Genomic DNA, 23,453 nt, shown 5'->3' on the forward strand with positions numbered 1-23,453 from the left:
ATTACCCCATTTAAAGAATGTTACAAACTTACAAACTTTACCTCTTTATAATATTAGTATAGATACACATCGTATCAATTTAATGAGTTTTTGTTAATTTAATAAGGTTATCATTAAGACCGCGCCCCTTGGGTCGAGTTGTATCATTCGGTAGCTACCTATAATATATTCGTAGTCATCGATCGTAGATCGTTAGATGGGCCACAATTTCGCACATTGAGTACGTCATCATTCGTAACTCATTTCTTTTTATTCTTGTTGTGGTTTGTGTTTTTACACTTCCAAAAACACAAAGGCATAATTAAGGGATTTAAATAAAAAAAATACAGTAAATATTTTTTTACGTCCTCGTACAGTCACAGCATGCGCTTGTTACGTTTTATGTGCATTTTAAGAAATTAAATATCACGTGTCTCAAACGATGAAGGAAAAACATCGTGAGGAAACCGGCATACTACGTGTGAAGTCTGCCAATCCGTATTGGGCCAGGGGGGTGGGCCTAACTCCACTCATTCAGTGAGGAGAGTCGTGTTCAGCAGTGAGCCGAATATGGGTTGATAATGATGATGACCACAATTAGTGACCATAATAATCAATGGCTCTGTGTATTCTGATTGTGACACCACCGGAACTCTGGGCCGAAACTGAGAAAGTCTGAGTAGAAAGAAAAACTTCAATAAGTATAACACGATCCAAGGGTCGAACCCAGGTGCTCATGATCCAACTTCGCACAGGCTAAGTGCACTAAAGAGGCAGTATGTCATCTTCCTTCCCAGCTAAACCAACTGGTTTTAAAATTCGCAGTTAAATGTAACCCGGACTAGGTACTCTTGGAGAAAGTTCTCGTCTCGCCGCAAGAAAAGTTATTATAATTTAAACCTAAGTAAATAAAGTAAAGATAAACAGTTACTTGACTTGAAACTAAGGCGATTTTAATTGATGATAACAAATATCTCCACCAAAAATCGTTTTAAATACGTTTTTATTTTATTTTTAATATCCAATGGAAAATAAAATCTATCCTCTCGCAATAAAGTCGACATTCGATTTGATTGCGATGTTTTTCCTTATACAGTAAATGAATCCGCTATAACTGGTTTGTATCGAACACGAATGCCACGAGAACTGTGTTATTTTAGACAATACATAAAAATTCTTTGTTATGCCAATTTATAAAGGTTTTGTATGTAACGGGTTCGAAAGTTGTTGTATGGGCGGTGGCCTATATCTTCCGCCATATTGATTATTTCATCATCAAAATCAAACATAACATTTTCCCGGGGACCAAGAGCCACGAAGACTTTTATAGGTTGGAAAATTATAATTTCTAAATTAGTCTGTTTTGGTAGGTTTCGACAGTGGCTAGTTACCACCCTACAGGCAAAGACGATTTAGCGTTCCGTTACGATGCTGCGTAGAAACCGTCGGCAGTATGAGTAGAATAAACTTGTACCTCTTCCAAATAAGCCCGCTTTCATAAAAGACTACATCGTCATTTAACATTAGGTGAGATCGCCTAAAGGGTTAACATGTCATAGAATAAAAAAAAGATACCGACATGATGAAAAAAATAATATGTTATCTTGTACTTTCAGTTTCTAATATTTTTGATGGCCATGATCTATCTCTATACGTATTAAATATATTTTTTCGTTTTATTTGCAACCCTATGTGAAAATCTTTTAATAGCTAAGCATTAACCGAATTTATCAATGTAATTAAATGTAAGCATGAATTTAATGTATTAGCGGTTGATTTTCCTTAATAAATAAATAAATAATATTTTACGTATTTCGTTAACTAATTAATAGATTTAGATAAAGCTTAGAATACAACTTCATTTTCGTGAAATTCCAATGTGATAGGTCAATGGTCATAGGCCACTACTCTTCTATTTTACCTTATTAGTGGTTTTATTGCTAATTATAATAAGTGGGTTTTTACAATAATGTCATTTTTCAAACGAAAGCAGTAACATTGTTTGAGATGTTGATCATTCCGTAAACACCGTCGACGAGTCAAGCTGTAAATACTCATGATATTATTAGAATAATGTAGAAAATAAACAATATGTTGTTTTAATTATAATGTATAGAAAAACAAAAAGAAAAGTGAATATATATGAAAGGTGAGCCGTGTATAGTGACAATGGAAGTGATAAAACAGTCAATAGTTATAATAGTGTGTGTAATATTAAATGTGAACGCAATAAAGTTTTATAAATCAGAACGCCCTCTTCCTATTTATCGTGCTCAACCATGTGAAGATGAGACTATAATTTCCGTGTTCCAAGAAAAATTAGCAACAGGTTACAATGTCACTATTAACAAAGATTTGGGAACTGCCACCAGTATAAGGTTAAAGTTTGATTCACAAGCCGCAGTTTTATTTGTAAGTAAATAGAACGTCATAGGGTTTTCCCTAAAAGACGTAATCAATAACGAATTTGCAAAGCAAAGCAATCAGATAAACAATTAATATAGAAATAAATGAAAGAATATGATTTAAGGGATAGAATCTGTGACTAAATGTCAATGATGTTTATAATAAAGAAACGTGTGTGTTTAATCAATGATTAAGTAATGAGCAGTGCAAATTAATGAGCAGGATTTTTCCACACTTGAGCGAAATCCATTTCACCATGGAATATGTATAATATTGAAGTATTAACATAATATTTATTAATTTGTATGAAATCAACAGAGGTACTTATAACCCCAGCTGACTGGGCTGAAGTGATTTTGACTTACGGTTTAGAGTCTAAACTACTATTAACTATAATTTCTTTGGCCTAATAAGTAGCTTACTCCGCTATGGATCACGAAGTCCAGAGATTGAGTCTTATCATTGGTTTCTTCAGATACGAAACTTATGTCACGTCCCTCACTAACGTTAATTCGGCACCAGCAGGGTTATTACGTATCTCGGTGTACCATTCAAATAATGAGTCACTACATCGATTTTCATCGTATTTTCGCTTTGAAAAAGTTTATTTTAATGTAAACGTAATTTTGTTAAAATAATAATCGTGTTAGATGATCGTAGAAACAAAAATTACTGCCACTTGACTTAAAATTACGTAAAGATAATTACATTAAAATAACTATGCTAGATGATCAATAAAATGAAAATACGATGACAAAACGATGTAGTGGATCATCATTTGAGTGGTATACCGAGATACATAATAACTCTGCTGATCTCACTACAGTGGACAACCGTAATTGATACGACCGCACTTAATAACTTAACTATCAGAGTGATATCAGGTTATAGAAGTTTCTGCCAACATGGCATTGACCGCTGTGTGAAATGCGTTAATTAGCGGAAGTATTTTCTTTCAGGATGACTCAGCAAAATTCGCACAAGATCAAGATGTTATTCAAAATATTTTCGTCTTAGTATTACTCAAAAGCAGCTCTAACTTTACGTTTAACATCAGGGGTCATGCAGTTCCATTTGCTCCACCATACTTGACTAGTCTCAGAATTAATAATGACGAGTTTTGTAATCGTCCCAATTTGGTACGTGTTTATTTTTCTTTTAGCATAATGTTATTTTTAACATATTCTGACAAACAAATCGATTTAATCAAATTGTAGTGTTAAAAGTAAATTATAGTTTTTTTATTGTTCTTTCGATTATCAAAAATGCAGTTTGCACAAAAGTGCTTATTACATATTTTTGAACTGTGAATTTAAAGTAATTGATTATTTAATTTTTGACTACATGAGATTACGAATCGAATGACACCTCAACCATATTTTTAGAAGGAAGAATTATATTGAACTCTGTAGCACTAAAAGTTTGTCAAATACTACTTGTGATGTGTGACATTGATTGATGTCACTGGTGTAAGAAATTTCATCTTTATATATCTTTTGGAATACAGACATATTTCAGAGATTTTCCAGTTGGTGTTCTCAGTAACCCTGATAGGAGTTGCGGTAGACGAAAGGTCCTACACACCGAGTTAATATACCAGGGATATAACACTAAACATGGCGACTGGCCATGGCATGCTGCTATATACAGATACAACAATAAAACTCTTAGTTACATTTGTGGAGGAACGTTAATATCTAAACATTTTGTTTTGACAGGTAAATAATAAACAAAGAGTATATATAATAAGTAAGAATTATAAAGCTGCAGAGTTTGTTTGCACGCGCTAATCTCAGGAACTACTGGTCCGATTTGAAAAATTCTTTCAGTGTTAGGTAGCCCATTTATCAAGGAAGGCTATAAGCTATATATTATCCCCGAATTCTTACGGGAACAGGAACCACGCGAGTGAAAACGCGCGGCGTCAGCTATATATAATAAGTAAGAATTGCTTATTATAGTCTAAGATCCGAATTTGAAACGACCTTCACCCAATTGTATAATGGATGAAAAGTGTTTTATATTTCATCATTATCAACCCATATTCGGCTGATTGCTGAGCTCGAGTCTCCTCTCAGATGAGAGGGGTTAGGCCAATAGTCAACCACGCTGACCCAATGCGGATTGGCAGACTTCACACATACAAAGAATTAAGAAAGTTCTCTGGTTTCCTCACAATGTTTTTCCTTCACCGTTTGAGACACGCAATATTTAATTTCTTAAAATGTACACAACTGAAAAGTTGGAGGTGCATGTCCCTGACCGGATTCGAACCCACACCCTCCGGAATCGGAGGCAGAGGTAACCACATTGCTATCACGGCTACTATAACAATATAAAATTTAGTACGCTAAAAAAGTATTGCGAGTGGGTTGCCTATAAATTTCCTGCAGTCTACTTCACTATCTTTGACGTATGTTAATTGTTATATACGAAATTGAGATTCTATGTAACAAATGTCATCCGGTGTCTACTAATGGATATCTGTAGATACATGACATTTTGTCAATTGAATTGATGTTTATTTTAATAGGTAATAAAGACCAAAATAGTGTATAGGCCAAGGGGACTTACTATTATTAACTGTCATTAATGATGTCCCGCTGAATGTCCTCGGGTTCGGACATCAAGCGGGTTGCAGGGAGCCGCTGAATGCTCAGGCTCAAGACCGTTTAGTTTGGATGTCCATTGTCCATGCAAGAAGCCTATGTCCAGCAGTGGACTTCCATCGGCTGTTGATGATGATGATGATGATGATTCTTAACTCCATGAATTATGTACCTACATCTTTGCTAGAAAAGGTAATACTATAATGTCGCTATCTATTTCTTTCAGCTGCTCATTGTGCTACAATTATCGGCGAACCAGTACCACCTAGCTTATTTGAAGTTGACTTGGGAAAATACCAACTAAATCGAGTAGATGTCACACTCGTTAAAAAAGAAGTACGTATTTTTATTCATACGGTGGGATTTATTATTTTTATTCTATGGCCGTTCACTGCGATCTCACCAGGGCCTGTAGCCAAGTAGCACGTCGATTCTCTTTCTACAATCGCAAACGCTTCAAAAACTAGAAAAATGTATGAGAATGACAAATCTTGATCACGTGACCTGTTGCTAGTAAATGTTGTAGAAAGAGAATCGAAGTGCTACTTGGCTACAGGCCCTGGTGAGTACGCAGTGAAGGGCCATAGAATAAAAATACACTACACTTACGTAGGGAATTACTCTCAGGTATACAGATTTCCCCGCATTGTTTTTCTTCACCGTTTGAGACACGTGATATTCAATTTCTTAAAATGCACTTATGAGAAGCGCACGGCCCGGACCAGATTCAAATCTACGCTCTCCGAATCGAAGCCAGAGGTCAAATTCACTGGGCTGGGCAGATAACAGTAAGGTTAACTGTATTATGGGTACTAAGATATATTTATTATAAACTATTATTATAAAGAAAACCAAGAAAAAAATTAAAGAACATTATCTGTTTAGCTTGACACAGCCTTTAAACCGATCAATAGGCACGATGATATTTATTTCTTCTTAGTACATAAGGCATTATGCAATCGGTTCAATTTGTTTAAAAAAACCATTATTGTGAATACAGGTCGAGACGATATATGTGCATAACATGTTCCGGAAGACGAATGTATTGAGTAATGATATCGCCCTGTTGAAACTTAAAACTGAGGCGGTATTCAACAACTATGTACAGCCAGCATGCCTCTGGGAGGAAAGCGTGTACGACAGGCTTCCAATAGATGCTTATGGCACGGTAAGAATAAAAATTTTAAAAAAAATTAAGCTTTACCCTAAAGCTTTCATTAATCATTTAACTTCATTCAAAGCACAAATTATTTTATAATCTTGACATTTGGAGATCATTCATTTTGGGCCCTTTTTTGAAAGTGCCGGCCAACAAACAAAATGGCATGAATCGTTAGAACTTCCCATTTGGAGTAAATATGGCATAAAAGTTGTAGGAGTGCCCTGAACCAAGATAAATAGGTTCGACGATTCGTTATTTCCATACATTTTGTCGATTTTCAATAGTGCTCGCTAGGAAGCTAAGAATTATCAATGAAACGGGGCCCCCGGACAATAGGGGCCCCTTACGTGCAAAAGCAAAATTAGTAACATGTAAATAATCTCTGGTGAACCGTGCGCCCAAAAGTTGGAAACATCCTGCTTAAAAGTTAAGTCATTTTTCAAGTGACCGTTATTGTTTCTTTGGTGAAAAATATTAACCCTTCATTTGGGCCCCTAACTAAATTTGATACAGTGCCCCTCCAAGGCACGCTACGCCACTGGTGCCTGCTCTTAATCAATAATGCCAATATTGTTGACAACGTGTAGGGTAGAGTAGCATTTATGGAAATAATAATGACAAATATTATATATACAATATACGGCACACCCTGTATTGTATATACAGGCTGTGCCCTGTATAGTACGACATACATTGCAGCGTGATATCGAGGCCTAAAATTACGAAATATAACAGTTAAAATTTTATGGTCTAAAAGTTATATTAATTTTTCTCCAAAATACAAAAATCTACCTACCTTCAGTGCCGTACATTTTTTGTAATATAAAAGATGTAATTAGGACCAATTTTTAGAAAATATATACTTAGTAGAGGAAAAAATTAAATTTTCATTAATAATCAATTATAAACAATTTAAAAAACTGTCATCATTCCAATTTTAACAAAAAAATATATGTATATGTTTATATACTTCTTTACAAATTCGACTTTCAGGTAGTTGGGTTCGGATTCGATCAAAGCGACTCTCTATCATCGACGCTACTCGCAGCGAATATGCCACTAATACCAATTGTGCAGTGTACTTTGAGTAAACCAGAATTTTACGGATACCTATTGAGGGACACTAATAGATTTTGTGCAGGATTCAATAATGGTAAGTAACATAAGGTACATTGAGCTGTGATAGCCCAGTGGATATGACCTCTGCCTCCGATTCCGGAGGGTGTGGGTTCGAATCCGGTCCGGGGCATGCACCTCCAACATTTCAGTTGTGTGCATTTTAAGAAATTAAATATCACGTGTCTCAATCGGTGAAGGAAAACATCGTGAGGAAACCTGCATACCAGAGAATTATCTTAATTGTCTGCGTGTGTGAAGTCTGCCAATCCGCATTAGGCCAGCGTGGTGGACTATAGGCCTAACCCCTCTCATTCTGAGAGTCGAGCTCAGCAGTGAGCTGAATATGGGTTGATGACGACGAAGTAACATAAGTATGATTTATGTCCATTGTTTATTTAATAGGATTCGAAAGATGTTACATATTAGTAGGTACATTATTTTCAAACATAGCAGTAGTATAGTGATTGGAACCATCCCATTAAGTTTGTAGTATTACGGCCCCGCTCTTCCATATATAGTAGACTAATACAAAAATTAGAGTCGTGATATGACCATAGATGGATGGACGGATGGATATGACCTCTGCCTTTGATTCAGAGGACGTAGGCTCGAAGAGCCGTGATAGCCCAGTGGATATGACTTCTGCCTCCGACTCCGGAGGGTGTGGGTTCGAATCCGGACCAAAGCATGCACCACCAGCTTTTCAGTTATGTGCATTTTGAAAAGTTAAATATCACGTTGTGTCTCAAACGGTGAAGTAAAAACATCATTAGACTGCACACCAGGGATTTTTTTTAATTATCTGCGTGTGTGAAGTCTGCCAATCCGTTGCCAAATGCCATAACCCCTCTCATTCTGAGAGGAGTCGCGAGCTCAGCAGAGAGCCGAATATGGGTTAACGTTGATAATGATAATGATGTGGTTGATAATGATAATGGAGCAGTGAAAGGAAATGTTGGGAAAACGGGAGATGTTACTCAATTTTCTAAGCTTCCGCCGCGTGGTATATTCGTTATAGACACAAAAACTACTAGACGGATTTTAACAAAAATTGGTACAATTATGCTTCATACTCTTGAGCAGGTTATAGTATAGTTTTCATCACGCTACAATTAATAGGAGCAGAGCAGTGAAGAGAAATGTTGGGAAAACTGGAGAAGTTACTCAATTTTTTAAGCTTCCATCGCGTGGTATGTTCGTTATAGAAACAAAAACTACTCGACGGATTTTAACAAAACTTGGTACAATTATTCTTCACACTCCTTGGCAGGTTATATTATACTCTTCATCACGTTTTCTTACTTATATACTTTTCATTACAATCAATAGAAGAAGAGTAGGGTTTCAGGTTTTGTAGGGTTTCACGCGGACGAAGTTGCGGGCGTCCGCTAGTAAATAATATATATACCAATATTTATTCTCATTTCAGGGACATCTGCATGTAATGGCGACAGTGGTGGTGCTTTCTCTTACTTTATTCCTGATATAGTAGGCTACACTGGCTCTACTGTACCCGGAGCTTATTATGTGAAGGGCATTGTATCAACCACACTGGCCCGACCAGGCAGTACATTGTGCGATCCCAACGCCTATGCCATTTTTACTGACGTTGCCAAATATTTGTCATGGATACATAACATTATTGATAATAATTAAAATATAAAATATGTCAATTTCCAACTTTTTGTATTATACTAGCGAACGCCCGCGACGCCATTGTATAAAAATACTCCCACGGAATTTACGATAAACAAAATTTTTCAAAAAAACCTTAGTGTTTTTGTCGGGATGAAAGAAGTCTGTGTGAAGAGATAAAATATACCCAGGGTATGTTTTATCTCTGTTCAAAATTTCTGCCAAATCGGTTCAGCAATTGCGACGTGAAGGAGTGACAAAAATACACATATTTACACACGAACTTTTTGCACACATTATAATATTATTATAATGGGCGTGGATTTTATCCTCCTCCTAACAAGGTAGCCCGCTTCCATCTTAGACTGCGTCATCACTTACCATGAGGTGAGATTGTAGTCAAGTGCTGACCTGTAAAGAATAAAAAAAAAGTTATAGTGTGATAGTGTGATTGTTTAGTGTACAAACACGTCTGATGGTAAGTGAAAATTCAGTCTGACGCGTTTACCTAGAAGGTGCGTATTTATTGTTGATTTGAATATGCGTATAGGTGGTAAAGAAAACAGTAACTGACGGCATTTTATAACTTTGCAGTGCAAACCAGGAACAAAGTATCAAAACAATATGAACATTTCTAAAGAGAGAAGATTATTATAGAACTAGCGGACTCCCGCGACTTCGTCCGCGTGGAATTTAGTTTTTCACAAATCCCCCGGAAACCATGGATTTTTCATATCCAGGCTATAATACATCTTTATACCAATTTTCAGCTAATTCGATTCAGTAGTTGAGGCGTGAAAGAGTAACAAACGTTCATATCATCAAAATCACCAGTTTTCGCAAATCTCGGGAAACCATGGTTTTTCGGAATATAAAGTAGCCTACGTGTTAATCCAGAGTAAAATCTATTACCATTCCAAACATCCAAACATACATCCAAACATCCATAAGTAGGATAGGATTCTATAACGTAAAAGTTCAAAAGTTTCTAGGAACTCTTTCAGTAATAAATCCTGTAGAACATCAACCTTTCGACAATGCTCCATTGTGCGTTAAAATAACGCGTTTGTTACCAATGAGCCAAAGCAGGCTAGCTGGTATTTGACTGACATCCTATCCTACTAATATTATAAACGCGAAAGTTTGTATGGATGTTTGGATGTTTGTTCCTCTATAACGACGCTACTACTGAAGCGATTCTGCTGAAATTTACTTTTTACTTTACTTTACTTTAAATTTACTTTTTATTTTACTTTTTATCCCGAAAAAATCCATGGTTTCCCGAGATTTGCGAAAACTAATGATTTTGATGATTTGAATGTTTGTTACTCTTTCACGCCTCAACTACTGAACCGAATTAGCTGAAATTTGATATAAAGATATATTATAGCCTGGATTAACACATAGACTACTTTGTATCCCGAAAATTCATGGTTCCCGAGGGATTTGTGAAAAACTAAATTCCACTCGGACGAAGTCGCGGGCGTCCGCCAATTAACCATAAAATAGAAACAGATCCAACTCCAAAGTTCCAAGACTTCAACCAATAAAGAAGAGCATCTGTTGAGTTTGTTGCAGGCTTCAGCAGAACCTGCCTTCGGAACTGATGATAGAGTCTCTACAAATAGTCAAACTTCAGATTTCAAAAGTGCTTGTTCCTACTCTAAACCTACTAAAGTACATCAATCAGTTTTTGTTTGATTTGATTCATTTTTAAAACAAAAATAATGTGTAATGCTCATGTATTGCTCCACCCAGTTATAGTTGAGAACGCTGCATTCGAAATTGTAGACGAATACATATACCTAGGACATATGATCCAGTTAGGTCCAATTTCGAGAAAGAGGTAAACCGCCAAATCCAACTCGGCTGGGCTGCATTCGGGAAACTTCGCGACATCTTTTTGTCGATTCCTCAATGCCTGAAGACACAAGTCATCGAACAATGCGTGATAACCTATGGTTCCGAGACTTGGTCGCTAACTATGGGCCTCGTAAGAAGGCTCAGTGTCACATATGGACGTTGGGATCCCAAAGTTCTGGAATGGCGACCCCGTACCGGGTTGATAAGTAAACAAGATAAATATTGACATATTTGGAGTGAGATAACAAAACTGTGCAGAATTTGTTTTCCAATGACTTTATTAACTTATACCTATACCTATAACTTGGCAACTTCGTTCGTAACAGTCCAGATGGTCCGCGCGAGCCCGGGGGCGAGTAGCGGTAAATGAGAAACTCTCGACTGATGCATTTCACTTCCGCGCACGCACGATTTCACACTCGCAGTCTTTCCCCCCGTCGCCCGCATATCTTGGGAGTATCATTAACGAACTTGCCAGACTATAAAACGGTTCAATGAAATGAGGTATTCCAAACATTAAAAAACAGCGTAGTTGTTGATATGGACGTTAATAACTCTGCTAGCAATAGCACAGTATTTTTTGAACAATTTATTAAAATTTACATTGTTTGAATCAAAACCAGGATATATTTATTACACACTCGTCTTGTTGATTTTCCTGTTCAAATAGCTTACGTTTGACTCATCAAAAACGTTATCTTCTTCTAGTTAAGTATTATTATAGGTGATACCAGAATTACCTGTATTATTACTTAACTAGTTTATGCACGCAACTTTGTCTGCGTGTTTTCGGAACTCTATAGTTTTTTGAAATGCAAAGTCGCCTGAGCTATTTAAGAAATAATAAATTGAGGTTTTGCGTCCTTCCCGAGGCTTGGAGGTAACCTCAACCTCTTCATCATCATATCAGCCGATGGACGTCCACTGCAGGACATAGGCCTTTTGTAGGGACTTCCAAACATCACGATACTGAGCCGCCTGCATCCAGCGAATCCCTGCGACAACCTCTTGGAACCTCTTGGAAGAGCCTAAACTTCGGGCTACTACTGCCAAATTCTTAGAAGAAAGAAAGCTTTTCTGGTGGGAGGCTTCGGCCGTGGCTAGTTACCACCCTACCGGCAAAGACGTACCGCCAAGCGATTTAGCGTTCCGGTACGATGCCGTGTAGAAACCGAAAGGGGTGTGGATTTTCATCCTCGTCCTTACGAGTTAGCCCGCTTCCATCTAAGACTACATCATCGCTTACCATCAGGTGAGATTGTAGTCAAGGGCTAACTTGTAAACAATAAAAAAAAAAAAAAGCAGATTTTAACCTCAATTTAGGATCTCATTATCAGTAGCCATATAGACTGACTACTGGAGCAACCGCTGTTTTACGGCCAATGATGTTAAATACTGTTAGACGTTTTACCACCGCATGAAAAATGAGGCGCTCTAAAGAGGAAATTTATGCACAAGTCAATGTTAGTTGTGGTCAACAACGAAATAAATATCGTCTACAATGTCGAGTTGTGTCTTCAGGAAGTGTTAAAACGATTTTGTAGGAACGTAACCGATCTATAGTATTATTGACTATGGCCTTGTGTTCCTATGGATCCCTAAAAATTTCTATCGAGCTAAAAGCCTCTTACTGTTAGTCAAGGAATATGAAAGTATCTTTAAGGCTTGCCAATCTTAAGATGATCCATGGAATTATTCTATTTACATCATTTTTCACCGTCAGCCCCTTGCTTGGATATATCATTTACGGGCAACCCCGACAAAATGTTCATGTTGGTGCCTGTCAACCTCCTTAAAATGGATTACACTCTTTCCAACAAATTTTATTAGACCAAGTATGTAGTGTAGGCGGCTGACTTCATTCAGATTCTCGCAAATGTTTAAATATTAACCATACTATCACACTTATTTTTTTAGATTTCAATTAAATTCAGTTTATTTTCTAACGTACATAACAACAACGTAGATATACTTTGATTTGTGTTTTATAGTTTAATTTTAAACCGCGAGACGAGAAATTTGAAAATTAGAAAACTAGGCTATACTAATATTACAAAGCTGATGAGTCTGTTTGTTTGATTGGACGCGCTAATCTCAGGAACTACTGGTCCGATATGAAAAATTCTTTCAGTGTTAGATAGCCCATTTATTGAAAAAGGCTATATGCTAAATATTATCCCCGTATTCCTACGGGAACGGGAACCACGCGAGTGAAACCGCGCGGCGTCAGCTAGTTATTCATATAAATGTTCCTACACTGGAATCCAAAGAACTGTTTATTACATCGTGTGTAACTTTAATAATATTGTGGTCCAAGAGTTAGAGGCTTATCAAAAACTAAAACTTTTTTTTCTATGAGCTCTTAGCTAATCGCGGAAAATTAATAAATAGTAATAATAATCATTAATGTAAACTAATATATAATCAATCAATTATTAACTAATTTTAGCTATTTCAAGTCGGTTAAGTAAAATAATGTAAATTATTAATTTTCTTTACCGACGAGATTTATTAGTAGGTACATATCTATCGAAAATGAAACACGTCCAATGTTCATAATGTTACTTTTATTATGTTGTATACAAAGCTAATGAACTTTTATAATATTTAAATGTAAGTCTTCAGTATGTAGGTATTACTATATGATCGATATAACTTTTATCCAAATTTCCCTCTAATCGAGTATTTTATTTACTTTAACGAAAATGTAAAATCGATTCACAGATTTCCTTCTATACGATACGCTTTTAGAGTTCATTACTATTTGTTTACGAACCTTTTTCAAAATCGATTTTTTGTTAAAAGTATGTTTGAAAAAATTGTGTTTACTTTGTAAATTGGAAGATGGCCATACACTATCTTTTATTGTGATTTTCTCATTTCATTGTTTAATTTAAAAAAAAATGTATGTTTGGACAATACACATTGATATCAAGTCCGAAAGTAAGCGTACCTTGTGTTATGGGTAAAGATAACTGATGAATATGCATTTTATATTTAAATTTTCTTTGTTAACTAGCTGATGCCGTGCGGTTTCACCCGCGTGGTTTCAGTTCCCGTAGGAATGCAGGGATAGTAGCCCATAGCCTTCCTCGATAACTAGGCTATCTAAAATTTAAAGAATTTTTCGAATCGGACCAGTAGTTCCTTAGATTAGCGCGTTCAACCAAACAAACAAACAACAACGCCTGATAAGCAACGATGTAGCCTATGATAGAAGGCGCTATCATCATTATTAACAGCCGATGGACGTCCAATGCTGGACATAGGCCTCTTGCATGAAATTCCAAACAAAACGGTCTCGAGTCACCAACATCCAGCTATGAAAGCAATGCTTATAAAAACATTGCTTCTATAATTTGTGGGTAAATATACCACCCAGATACTGGAAAACGACCATACTCATCGCAGAAACATTTCCAATTATGAGAATCCAACCCACGGCGTTGGACAGAAAAAGCAATAACCCTGCATAACTCGGCCGTCCAAAATTTGGATTCAAGCATCATTATCAACCCATATTCGGCTCACTGCTGAGTTCGGGTCTCCTCTCAGAATGAGAGGGGTTAGGCCAATAGTCCACCACGCTGGCCCAATGCGGATTGGTAGACTTCACACACGCAGAAAATTAAGAAAATTCTCTGGTATGCAGGTTTCCTCACGATGTTTTCCTTCACCGTTTGAGACACGTGATATTTAATTTCTTAAAATGCACACAACTGAAAAGTTGGAGGTGCATGTCCCGGACCGGATTCGAAACCACATCCGGAATCTTAGGCAGAGGTCATATCCACTGGGCTATCACACTAAATATTTAAATAACTCGAATAAACATAACAGGCATAAAACCATTCGAGTTCTTTCAGTAATCCAATGCCTCAACTTGTGATAAAGTGGGGGACATAAAACTCGTAAAATGACTGCTCTGTCAGTACCAAGCACGCAATTTATCCCTCGCAAGGAGATTTTTAAAGTAAAATAAGTATTTTATGCGGCTTTTCTTCCGATGGAGTGCCTTAGCTGTCAGCTATTATACTTTATCAGTTTGGAAAGTTGTGGGGTCGCAAACCTTTTAGGTTGAGTTTGATTTTATATTAAACATAAGTAGAGCGTAACGTGGAGTAACTATATACCTACACTATAATAAAAACAAGAAATTATATTCGATAGAAGCAGGCGTTACTTTGCGTTCATCATGAATATATAATAATTTGTTTATTTTGCTATCATCCGCAAAAAGAACGGATGATAGCAAAATAAACAAATGAACCGACGAACCCATGCGACAACGTCACCCAGAGGGCCTAGTGGCAGTTTGATACTGTTACTGTCACGTAACGTAAACACGAATTTCTAAGGAATTGAAACAGCGCCATCTAGTGGCTACTGCACAACTGTTTCAATTCCATATTGCGTAAATGTCAACGTGATAGTAACAGTATGAAAATATTGAAAACTCCCACTAGGCATACAGGTCCTACGTACACCGTACGTTTCACCCCGATAGCAAAATTTTGCAAAATTTTTTGCCAATTGCAAAATTTGCAATTGCACGTTGAATTTCTATGGAGATAAAACAACGCCAACTTGTGGCATTACAGCTCAACTGTTTCAATTCCATATAAATTCGCGTTTACGTTAACGCGATAGTAACAATATGAAAACATTGAAAACTCCCACTAGGCACACTGTTCAATTTCTTAACGTAACCTTTGGCGAATGCGATTTTACAAATATAACATCGTATCTAACAGTGTAACATGTATAACTCGTGCGCATCAACTTGACACCCTGGCTACCAAACACAGCCATACAAACAGTACAAACTTCATTCGAGCCAGGTGTCAAGTTAATCAACAAACGCTATAGCTAATAAACTTTATAAAAAATATGGAAAATATATTATACTTTTAGAGTTCTTATCCTCTAAACCACAGAACAGCGGGTAGTAAAATGTGATTTACTAGAACTTCCAACAAAGTAATTAGGTAGCTTGTAACTTTAATAAAACGAAAATTGGAAATCTCTTTAACTGTTTGCTAAGTAGTCTGGTAATAAAATCCTTATTCTCATTTATTCCGTATCTAGAAGAGACAATTTCATGTTTTAATACTTCATAAAAAATATAAACCATTTAAAGTTCATAAAAAATAGGTAAACATTTATTAGATGCAATAAATAATAATTAAATTAAAATAATTAAAACTAACTAACTTTCTTTTTCGAACAATGTGTGTTGCCATTGACCCATGGTTCCGAGACTTTGATGACCTTAAGAAGGCACAGAGTCCACAGCGGGCGAAGGAATGAGCTATGCTAGGAGTATATTTGCGTGATCAAATCAGAAATGAGATCCGCAGAAGAACCAAAGTCACCGACATAGCCAAACGTGTCACGAAGCTGAAGTGGCAACGGGCGGGGCACATAGTTCGAAGAGCCGATGGCCGTTGGGGCCTCAAGGTGCTGGAATGGTAGGTATGGTAAAAGTGTGATAAATGAAGGACTGCTCGACTTATTTTATGCAAAATTCGCATAAACTATCTATCAATCTATGAAATTATATAAATAAACTAGCGGACGCCCGCGACTTCGTCCACGTGAAACTCAATGTAAACTTTCAACTACCTCTACCCTACCCCTACCTTACCCCTACCCTACCCCTACCCTACCCCTACTCTACCCTACCCTACCCTATCCTACCCTACTCCTACCCTACCCCTACCCTACCCTACTCCTACCCTATTCCTACCCGTTGAAAATTTTCCTGAATTTTCTTTGCTATAAACCTCACGGAGCCCGAGATCTTTCCAACGAATGCAAAACCATGGAAATCGGTTCGTGCGTTCTGGAGTTATAGCGTCAGGAAGGAAAACCCGACTTATTTTTATATAGTAGAGAATATCTATCAATAGTCCGAATAAAGGCTAAAAATTTGGATAGGTGAGCCAGTTTTTGAGTTATATTATTACAACGAAAAGTGGCATTGATTTTTATATAAACAGAAGAGAAGAAGGTTCAAACCAAAGCTCTTCTAGTAAACATTATATGTCACAGAACATCGAAGTATCCGGATTAAGAGTCGTCTTTCTCATTAAGCCACTTTATAATCAAGATGTAGTTCTTTCCCGGTAGTTCACAATCGCCTAATTTATTGTTCGGATTGCTGTTCCTTTCTATACGTAGAGAGCTTAACGATAAGCTAGTTTTACGATTTTGTGGCTGGAACGTCCACCTCCGGGAAGTAGTTTCGTGCTTTTTATAGAAACAAAGGCTTACTTAATACCTCCAACTTATTCGGCAACTTACGTTAATTATTTTTAAAGCAAGCTAAACTTGAAATATAGCCAAAACTAAGTTTGGCACAATTTTGAATGTGAATATATGAATGGTCAAGCTTTTTTAGTGTTGGTTTTATTTTAATCGTATTCTTTTCTGATAGCGTTAGTGTTAAAAGATCGCCTAAGACCATTTCGTATAGTTTTGAAGATTTATAATACATATATCTCTTGAAATATCGAAACTTGGCGACTGTACCCTATAGTGTAGTTCATCATTATCAACCCATATTCGGCCAATAGTCCACGACGCCTAGCCACGTGATATTTAATTTCTTATAATGCACATAACTGAAAAGTTGAAAATGTTATAAATACGAAACTTTGTTAAATTCTCTCAAGCGGTTAGCCGCTGAGTAAATTTTGAAGAATTTTGGTATACAGATAAATTGGAGAATTATCTTGGAAAAAAACAAAGGTCGCTTCATGTCCCGGAAAAATCAATGGTTCAGACTTAGTTAAAAAGAACGAATGAATTCACGGGCATTCGCTAGTAATATTATAAGTACGGATAGTTAAAGTCAGTTTGCATGATCGTGCATAACTCATTAACTATTGTAATATTTTTTTAAAGTTACCATGTACAAAGATTATATTATTATTCTACAAGAATTAGCATCAAATAAGATGCTAATTTACGGTTAAGATCGCAGCGCAAACTTGTCGGTAAATAAAAAATAAAAAAGATGATATATACTAAAAAACTAATGCCAACTTATTAGTTAGGTTCTCTTCTAAAATGACATCACGTAGAACATTCACAGAGCAAGGCTTAGGAACAGTAATCCCTTATTTCTGACCCTACAGAATTTATTTGGAGGTCTGAGAAATTCCCTCAAAAGGACGTGCCTAGAATTCGTATTTTGTTCTTGAGTAAATTTTATTTCTTATCACTTTTATTAGTTAGTCTCCAAATTTTCAAAATAAAACCTTGTTTAATGTTTTTTATTATTTTTGGACTGCTTTGAAAGTACGCCTAAATTAGGTTTATTTTGCAACTAACTGCCACTAACTGCCACGATGGTCTACTGGTCACGTGATCCCAGATTTTTTTTTCTTTACAAGGTAACCCTTGACAATACAATACAATCTCTGATGGTAAGTGATGATGCAATCTAAGATGAAAGCGGGCTGACTTGTTAGGACTAAGATGAAAATCCACACCCCTTTCTACACGACATTGTACCGGATCGCTAAATCGCTTGGCGCTACGTCTTTATTGGCGGGTAGTAACTAGCCACGACCAAAGCCTCCCACCAGCCTGACCTGAACTAATTAAAAAACCTCAATTGGACCAGCCGGGGATCGAACCCAGCACTTCCGTACTATAAATCTACTGCGCCACGGAGGCCGCCTAGTTATGAGATTTTCTTTCTTATAAGAAATCTTTAGTTAAGTTTTCAGCCGTATCTCCCCGCATGCTAAAGCTCACCAACCCAAATTGGAGCAGCGTGGTGAGACTAAGCTCCACATTACCTCTCTTATAATAGGATAATAATTATGAAGTTTATTTTTAAAAAAAGGTTGACTCTTTGCACCATTTTTAAACTCAAGAACAACTACACTAGATTTTATCTAAAAAGCAGGATAAAAAAAAATACTTGAAAGGTACAGACATAATCTAGAATCTAGAAATACGACCTATATCAAAGATTTTATACTATTAGATAGGTCACTATCACGTCGAAATAAGGCGCACAAAGTTGGCTAAATGTCATAATTTCATTTAGTTGTATAGTAAACAACGAAACTTATTTAAACACATACTACCAAAATATTGTCTACAATGTCGAATTATGTAGTCAAGAAGTCTTAAAACTCTATATACATAAATATAAAATGTAACTAAACACATAATTGTGCGCTCAGTGGAGTAGCCAAATTCGGATCACTTTTTGCGGTTATTTTGTAGGCACGTAACATATTTATAGTATAAAATATCGTTGACCTATGTGTTATTTCCTTTTAAATGCTTTTTATCCCGATATTCTCACGGTAACAAAAACTACGCGAATAAATTCACAGTACATCTAACAATAAAACTTTTCACCAACATGTGATGTCTGCTCTTTCGGCTTGCAGACTTTTTGCTTTTGTAAAACGCAATAAATAAAACTACTATCGAATGACGATCGATGGCGTGTTTTATAAAGCAGTTTTTTCTTTCTTTTGGGGATAGTCAAAGCAGTTTTGAAAACCGCTTTTCACATGTTGACAATACGGACTAACGAGTTACGGTGAACTTTTATTGGACTACTATGTAAAAATCCCCTTTTTACTTTACATATCCCGTATCCAAGGATATTTCGTCACCAGCGTCCATATTGAAACAGCATTGAACGAGAAAGTTACACATTCAGAATTTTTTAATACTAGCTCTGTGCAGCTTTACGTACCAATCGCCTGAATTCAGATATTACTTTTATACAGAAAAACGATTTATTTAGGTATAAAAATACCTATACTATCGTCACAAAATATTGCAAATCATCGCCTGAATGAAGCCCTTAATTGCTGTTTCACTGGAAACTTTCACAGTATCTACTTTTATTTTTAACGCGAAAGTTGAAACTTTTTTAAAAGGAACCAAGGGCGGAACTTGATATAAAATAACCAAGATCGATTATGTACCCTAGAATTTAAATACAATATTTTTTACAAATGAAATCCGGCCGTTATAATTTGTTTTTCATCATTTAAGAAGCGGTTATCATTAAATTTTAATCTTACTAGAATTATCTAACCTAGATTTACTTACGAATTTCGTTTGAAGAATTAAATTGTGTAAAAAAAACTTATTTTCGCAATATTTTTGTCCTTTAATATTATACTGAATAAATACCCATGGAGAAACCATAAATACTCCGACATTTAATCTATTCTTGATAAGATTTTTAGGCTCCATTAATTACCAAGACGGTCTGCATACAGCAATATGGGAGCAAATTTACATTACTCAGAAATTGTTGTCTAATTTATATGCAAATATATGCAAAGTCGAAGATAAAGCCTTTGAGAGGAATATGGTGTATGAAAAAGTTTTCGCGCATCATAACGGGGCTAATCTGGAGATTAATTTTGACTGGGTAGTTGCTTTTTTTATTTTAAACTAGCGGACGCCCGCGACTTTGTCCGCGTGAAACTCGATGTAAACTTTCACCTACGAACTACGCTACCCTACCCCTACCCTACCACTACCCTACCTCTACCCTACCCTACCATACTCCTACCCTACCTCTACCCTACCCCTAAACCTACCTCTGCCCTACTCCTACCCACCCTACCCTACGTAAATTACGTATAACCGTACGTAAATTATGCCTAAAGTTTACTTTTAATTACCCCACCCCTGCCCTACCCCTACCCCGTTTTCTAATTATTATTAATATGAACTTTATCCAATAACAATAAAGCTTAAATTTACTAAGTTTTAGTTAGAAAACATTTGTATGGGAAAAAGAAAAGGGCTATTTTTATGGTTTTTCCGGCAATTATTCGAATTTTTCTCGCCGTAAAAACCATCCTAGAACTTCAACGAACATTTTAAATAAAGCATTGGCCAAATTGGCCCAGGCGTTGTTGAGTTATGCGCTTACCAACGTATTTTGCGATTCATTTTTATATTATAGATTTCCGCATTCCGCAAGTTGAGTAAAATATTTGGCTCACTTTAAACGTAGTGTTCTACAAAGAGCCTCTTTCTCTATCTTTTTAACGTAGTTTTACCCATGGTTTTGTTTGGTTCGATTCGGTTTTTCATGTTATTCCAATGCATAACTGGCTATATTTTAAGAAAACTTCATTTGTTGATGGTGTAATTTTGATATTGTTGATTTTTCACCCCAATAAATAAACAAAGAAGCGTTATTTGTCCGCTAGTTTATTTTTCTAAAAAAGTTTTTAAACATCATTCCAAAGTTTCATGAGGATCGGTTAAATAGTAAAGTTGTGAAAGCGTAAATATAAACATCGGCACGAACAAACAAACTCAAATTCGTGTTTAACTTTAGTAAGCATGTTGTTTGACTAGAGCCGACTGTCCAGCTTGATTAGACCTAAGATCTACAGTTTAATGACTAGACTACGATTCAGATTGCTCAGCTGTTTACAATCTTACAGGTAAAGTTGCGAATGTTGCACTGTCCTTTGATTAGACTAGGGTATGATTGCTGGTATAATGACAGGCACATGAGGTTCACTTACTTCTGGTTGATCCGCCGATGTGTGAATGTGTTGTGAAGGAATATCCAGTATTCATTGCATCCCTTTGAAGTGTTGTTCTTTCTATATGTGATTGTAACACCCACATCTCGTATTGATGCACACAGAGCGGTGCTTTGTCGGACGTGTTCCTAGCATGCCTTGTGAAGTTTTGTTTTCTATAGGTGATTGTAATACTTACATGTCGGGTTGATTCGCACAGGGAGATACTTTGTAGGACGTGTTTTTGGACCTTTGAAGCGTAATTCTTTTTATCTACAGTGATTGTAACACTCACATCTCGGGTTGATGCATACTAGGTGGCGCTTTGTAGAACATGTTCTTTGAATAACCTGTGAAGTGTTGTTCTTTCTATCTATATGTAATTGTTACAATCACATCTCGGGTTGATGCATACAGCGTGGCGCTTTGTTGGACGTGTTCCTAGTATGCCTTGTGAAGTTTTGTTTTTCTATAGGCAATTGTAATACTTACATGTCGGGTTGATTCGCACAGGGAGATACTTTGTAGGACGTGTTTTTGCATAACCTGTGAAGTGTAGTTCTTTCTATCTATAGTGATTGTAATACTCACATCTCGGGTTTACGCACACAGGGCGGCGCTTTGTTTGACGTGTTCCTTGCACGCCCAGTGAAGTGTTGTTATTTCTATACGCGTATTACATCTCAGGTTGATTCGCACAGGGAGACACTTTGTAGGTCGTGTTTTTTGCATGATCTGCGAAGTGTAGTTCTTACTATCTATATGTGATTGTAACACTCACATCTCGGGTTGATCCACACAGGGCGGTACTTGGTAGAACATGTTCTTTGCGTAACCTGGGCTACGTGATTGTAACACTCACGCTATGGGTTGATGAACAAAGGGCGGCATTATAAAACTTGTTGCACTTATTTATTTTTGAGTTAGCCCTTGACTGTGTACTACCGCCTAAGAGGTACAAGTTTATTCTAGCAATATCTCTGACAGTGTCTACGTGGCACCAAGACTCTGAATCGCAAATGGCGGTACATCTTTGCCAGCAGGGTGGTAACTAGCAATGGCTGATGCCTATCAGCAGACAAAGTTCCATGTTTATAAACAATGATTTTCAACTTGCTTATAAAATTAGCCACCTGGTTGGTCAGTTGATTATTTGTCAGAGCCCGACCCTCAATCCACGGGGCATAGACCATTTTATACGAGTACTTAGTGTATAAAACTCTCTGCAGTTTTCATTATTCTCAAAGCAGGCAATACATCCGTATCAGCCACGACCGCGCTGAACGAACGTAAAGAAATCGGTTGCCCGGGGGATTTCAAAATCAGGACAAGCTACTCCATTATGCATGTAGATGTTTCAAATGTACCTCATATCGTGGGAGGTTATTCTGTGCCACGAAACCTAACCTTAAACATGCATTCTACCTGTATTTATATAGTTTCTCTATAAAGGGAGTTTATCAATCATTTTTATAGTCACATAAGGCTTTGGCCTAGACCAATACAAATGCCTCTTTCTTCCATTGGTTAGCCTAAGTGTCTTCGAATCACGAGCTTCTGAACTTTACATTTTTTTAAGAAAATTTCTGTAATAATTCTCAGCCCAGAGTGGGGATGTTGGTGGTACAACCACGTGCACCGTAGAGCACGTAAAGGCGTCGGACCCGGGTATTATCATTAACATCTGATAATGATCGTTATTGACTATTATATAGAGAATACTCGTAATATTGCAAAAAGTGAATAGTTTATTTATTCAAATACTCAAATCTCGAGAAGATAAATGTGTTTAAAGTTAAAGTTTAAAATTCATTTTAATAACAATATATTTTATTTGTTTCTATAGTTCTACGGGGTATGAAACCGCTGCAGATAAATGTTATATTGTACCTATCTTCAGACAATAGACAAATTATTTTTTTTATTTACGTAGATAGTGGTAACCTCGTTTAATATTATCATTTGGTGATTAGTAAAATCGAATCTTATGTTATCTATAATATATATTATAGAAAACAATTTATTACTTAATTTTAAATTGATTGTTAATAAAATACAGCTGTCAATAAACAAATATTAATGAATTAAAGTCAACGCTGTATCAACAGAATAAGGCCGTAGCGGCTTATTTACAGTTGAGGG

The 23,453-nt window shown here is 36.4% G+C and overlaps 1 protein-coding gene across 1 annotated transcript; it reads left to right on the top strand.

The window, feature by feature from the left end:
* Positions 1 to 1,982: 1,982 nt before the first annotated feature.
* On the top strand, positions 1,983 to 8,955 carry LOC128199213 (chymotrypsin-like elastase family member 2A). Its single transcript, XM_052887716.1, has 7 exons — positions 1,983 to 2,391; positions 3,345 to 3,524; positions 3,893 to 4,103; positions 5,221 to 5,330; positions 5,995 to 6,162; positions 7,150 to 7,309; positions 8,705 to 8,955. The coding sequence occupies exons 1-7, from the start codon at positions 2,122 to 2,124 to the stop codon at positions 8,929 to 8,931; spliced, it is 1,326 nt and encodes a 441-aa protein (XP_052743676.1). The 5' UTR covers positions 1,983 to 2,121; the 3' UTR covers positions 8,932 to 8,955.
* Positions 8,956 to 23,453: the final 14,498 nt, after the last annotated feature.

The sequence above is a fragment of the Bicyclus anynana genome, chromosome 2 (genome assembly GCF_947172395.1).
Source record: "Bicyclus anynana chromosome 2, ilBicAnyn1.1, whole genome shotgun sequence".
Lineage (NCBI taxonomy): Eukaryota > Metazoa > Arthropoda > Insecta > Lepidoptera > Nymphalidae > Bicyclus > Bicyclus anynana.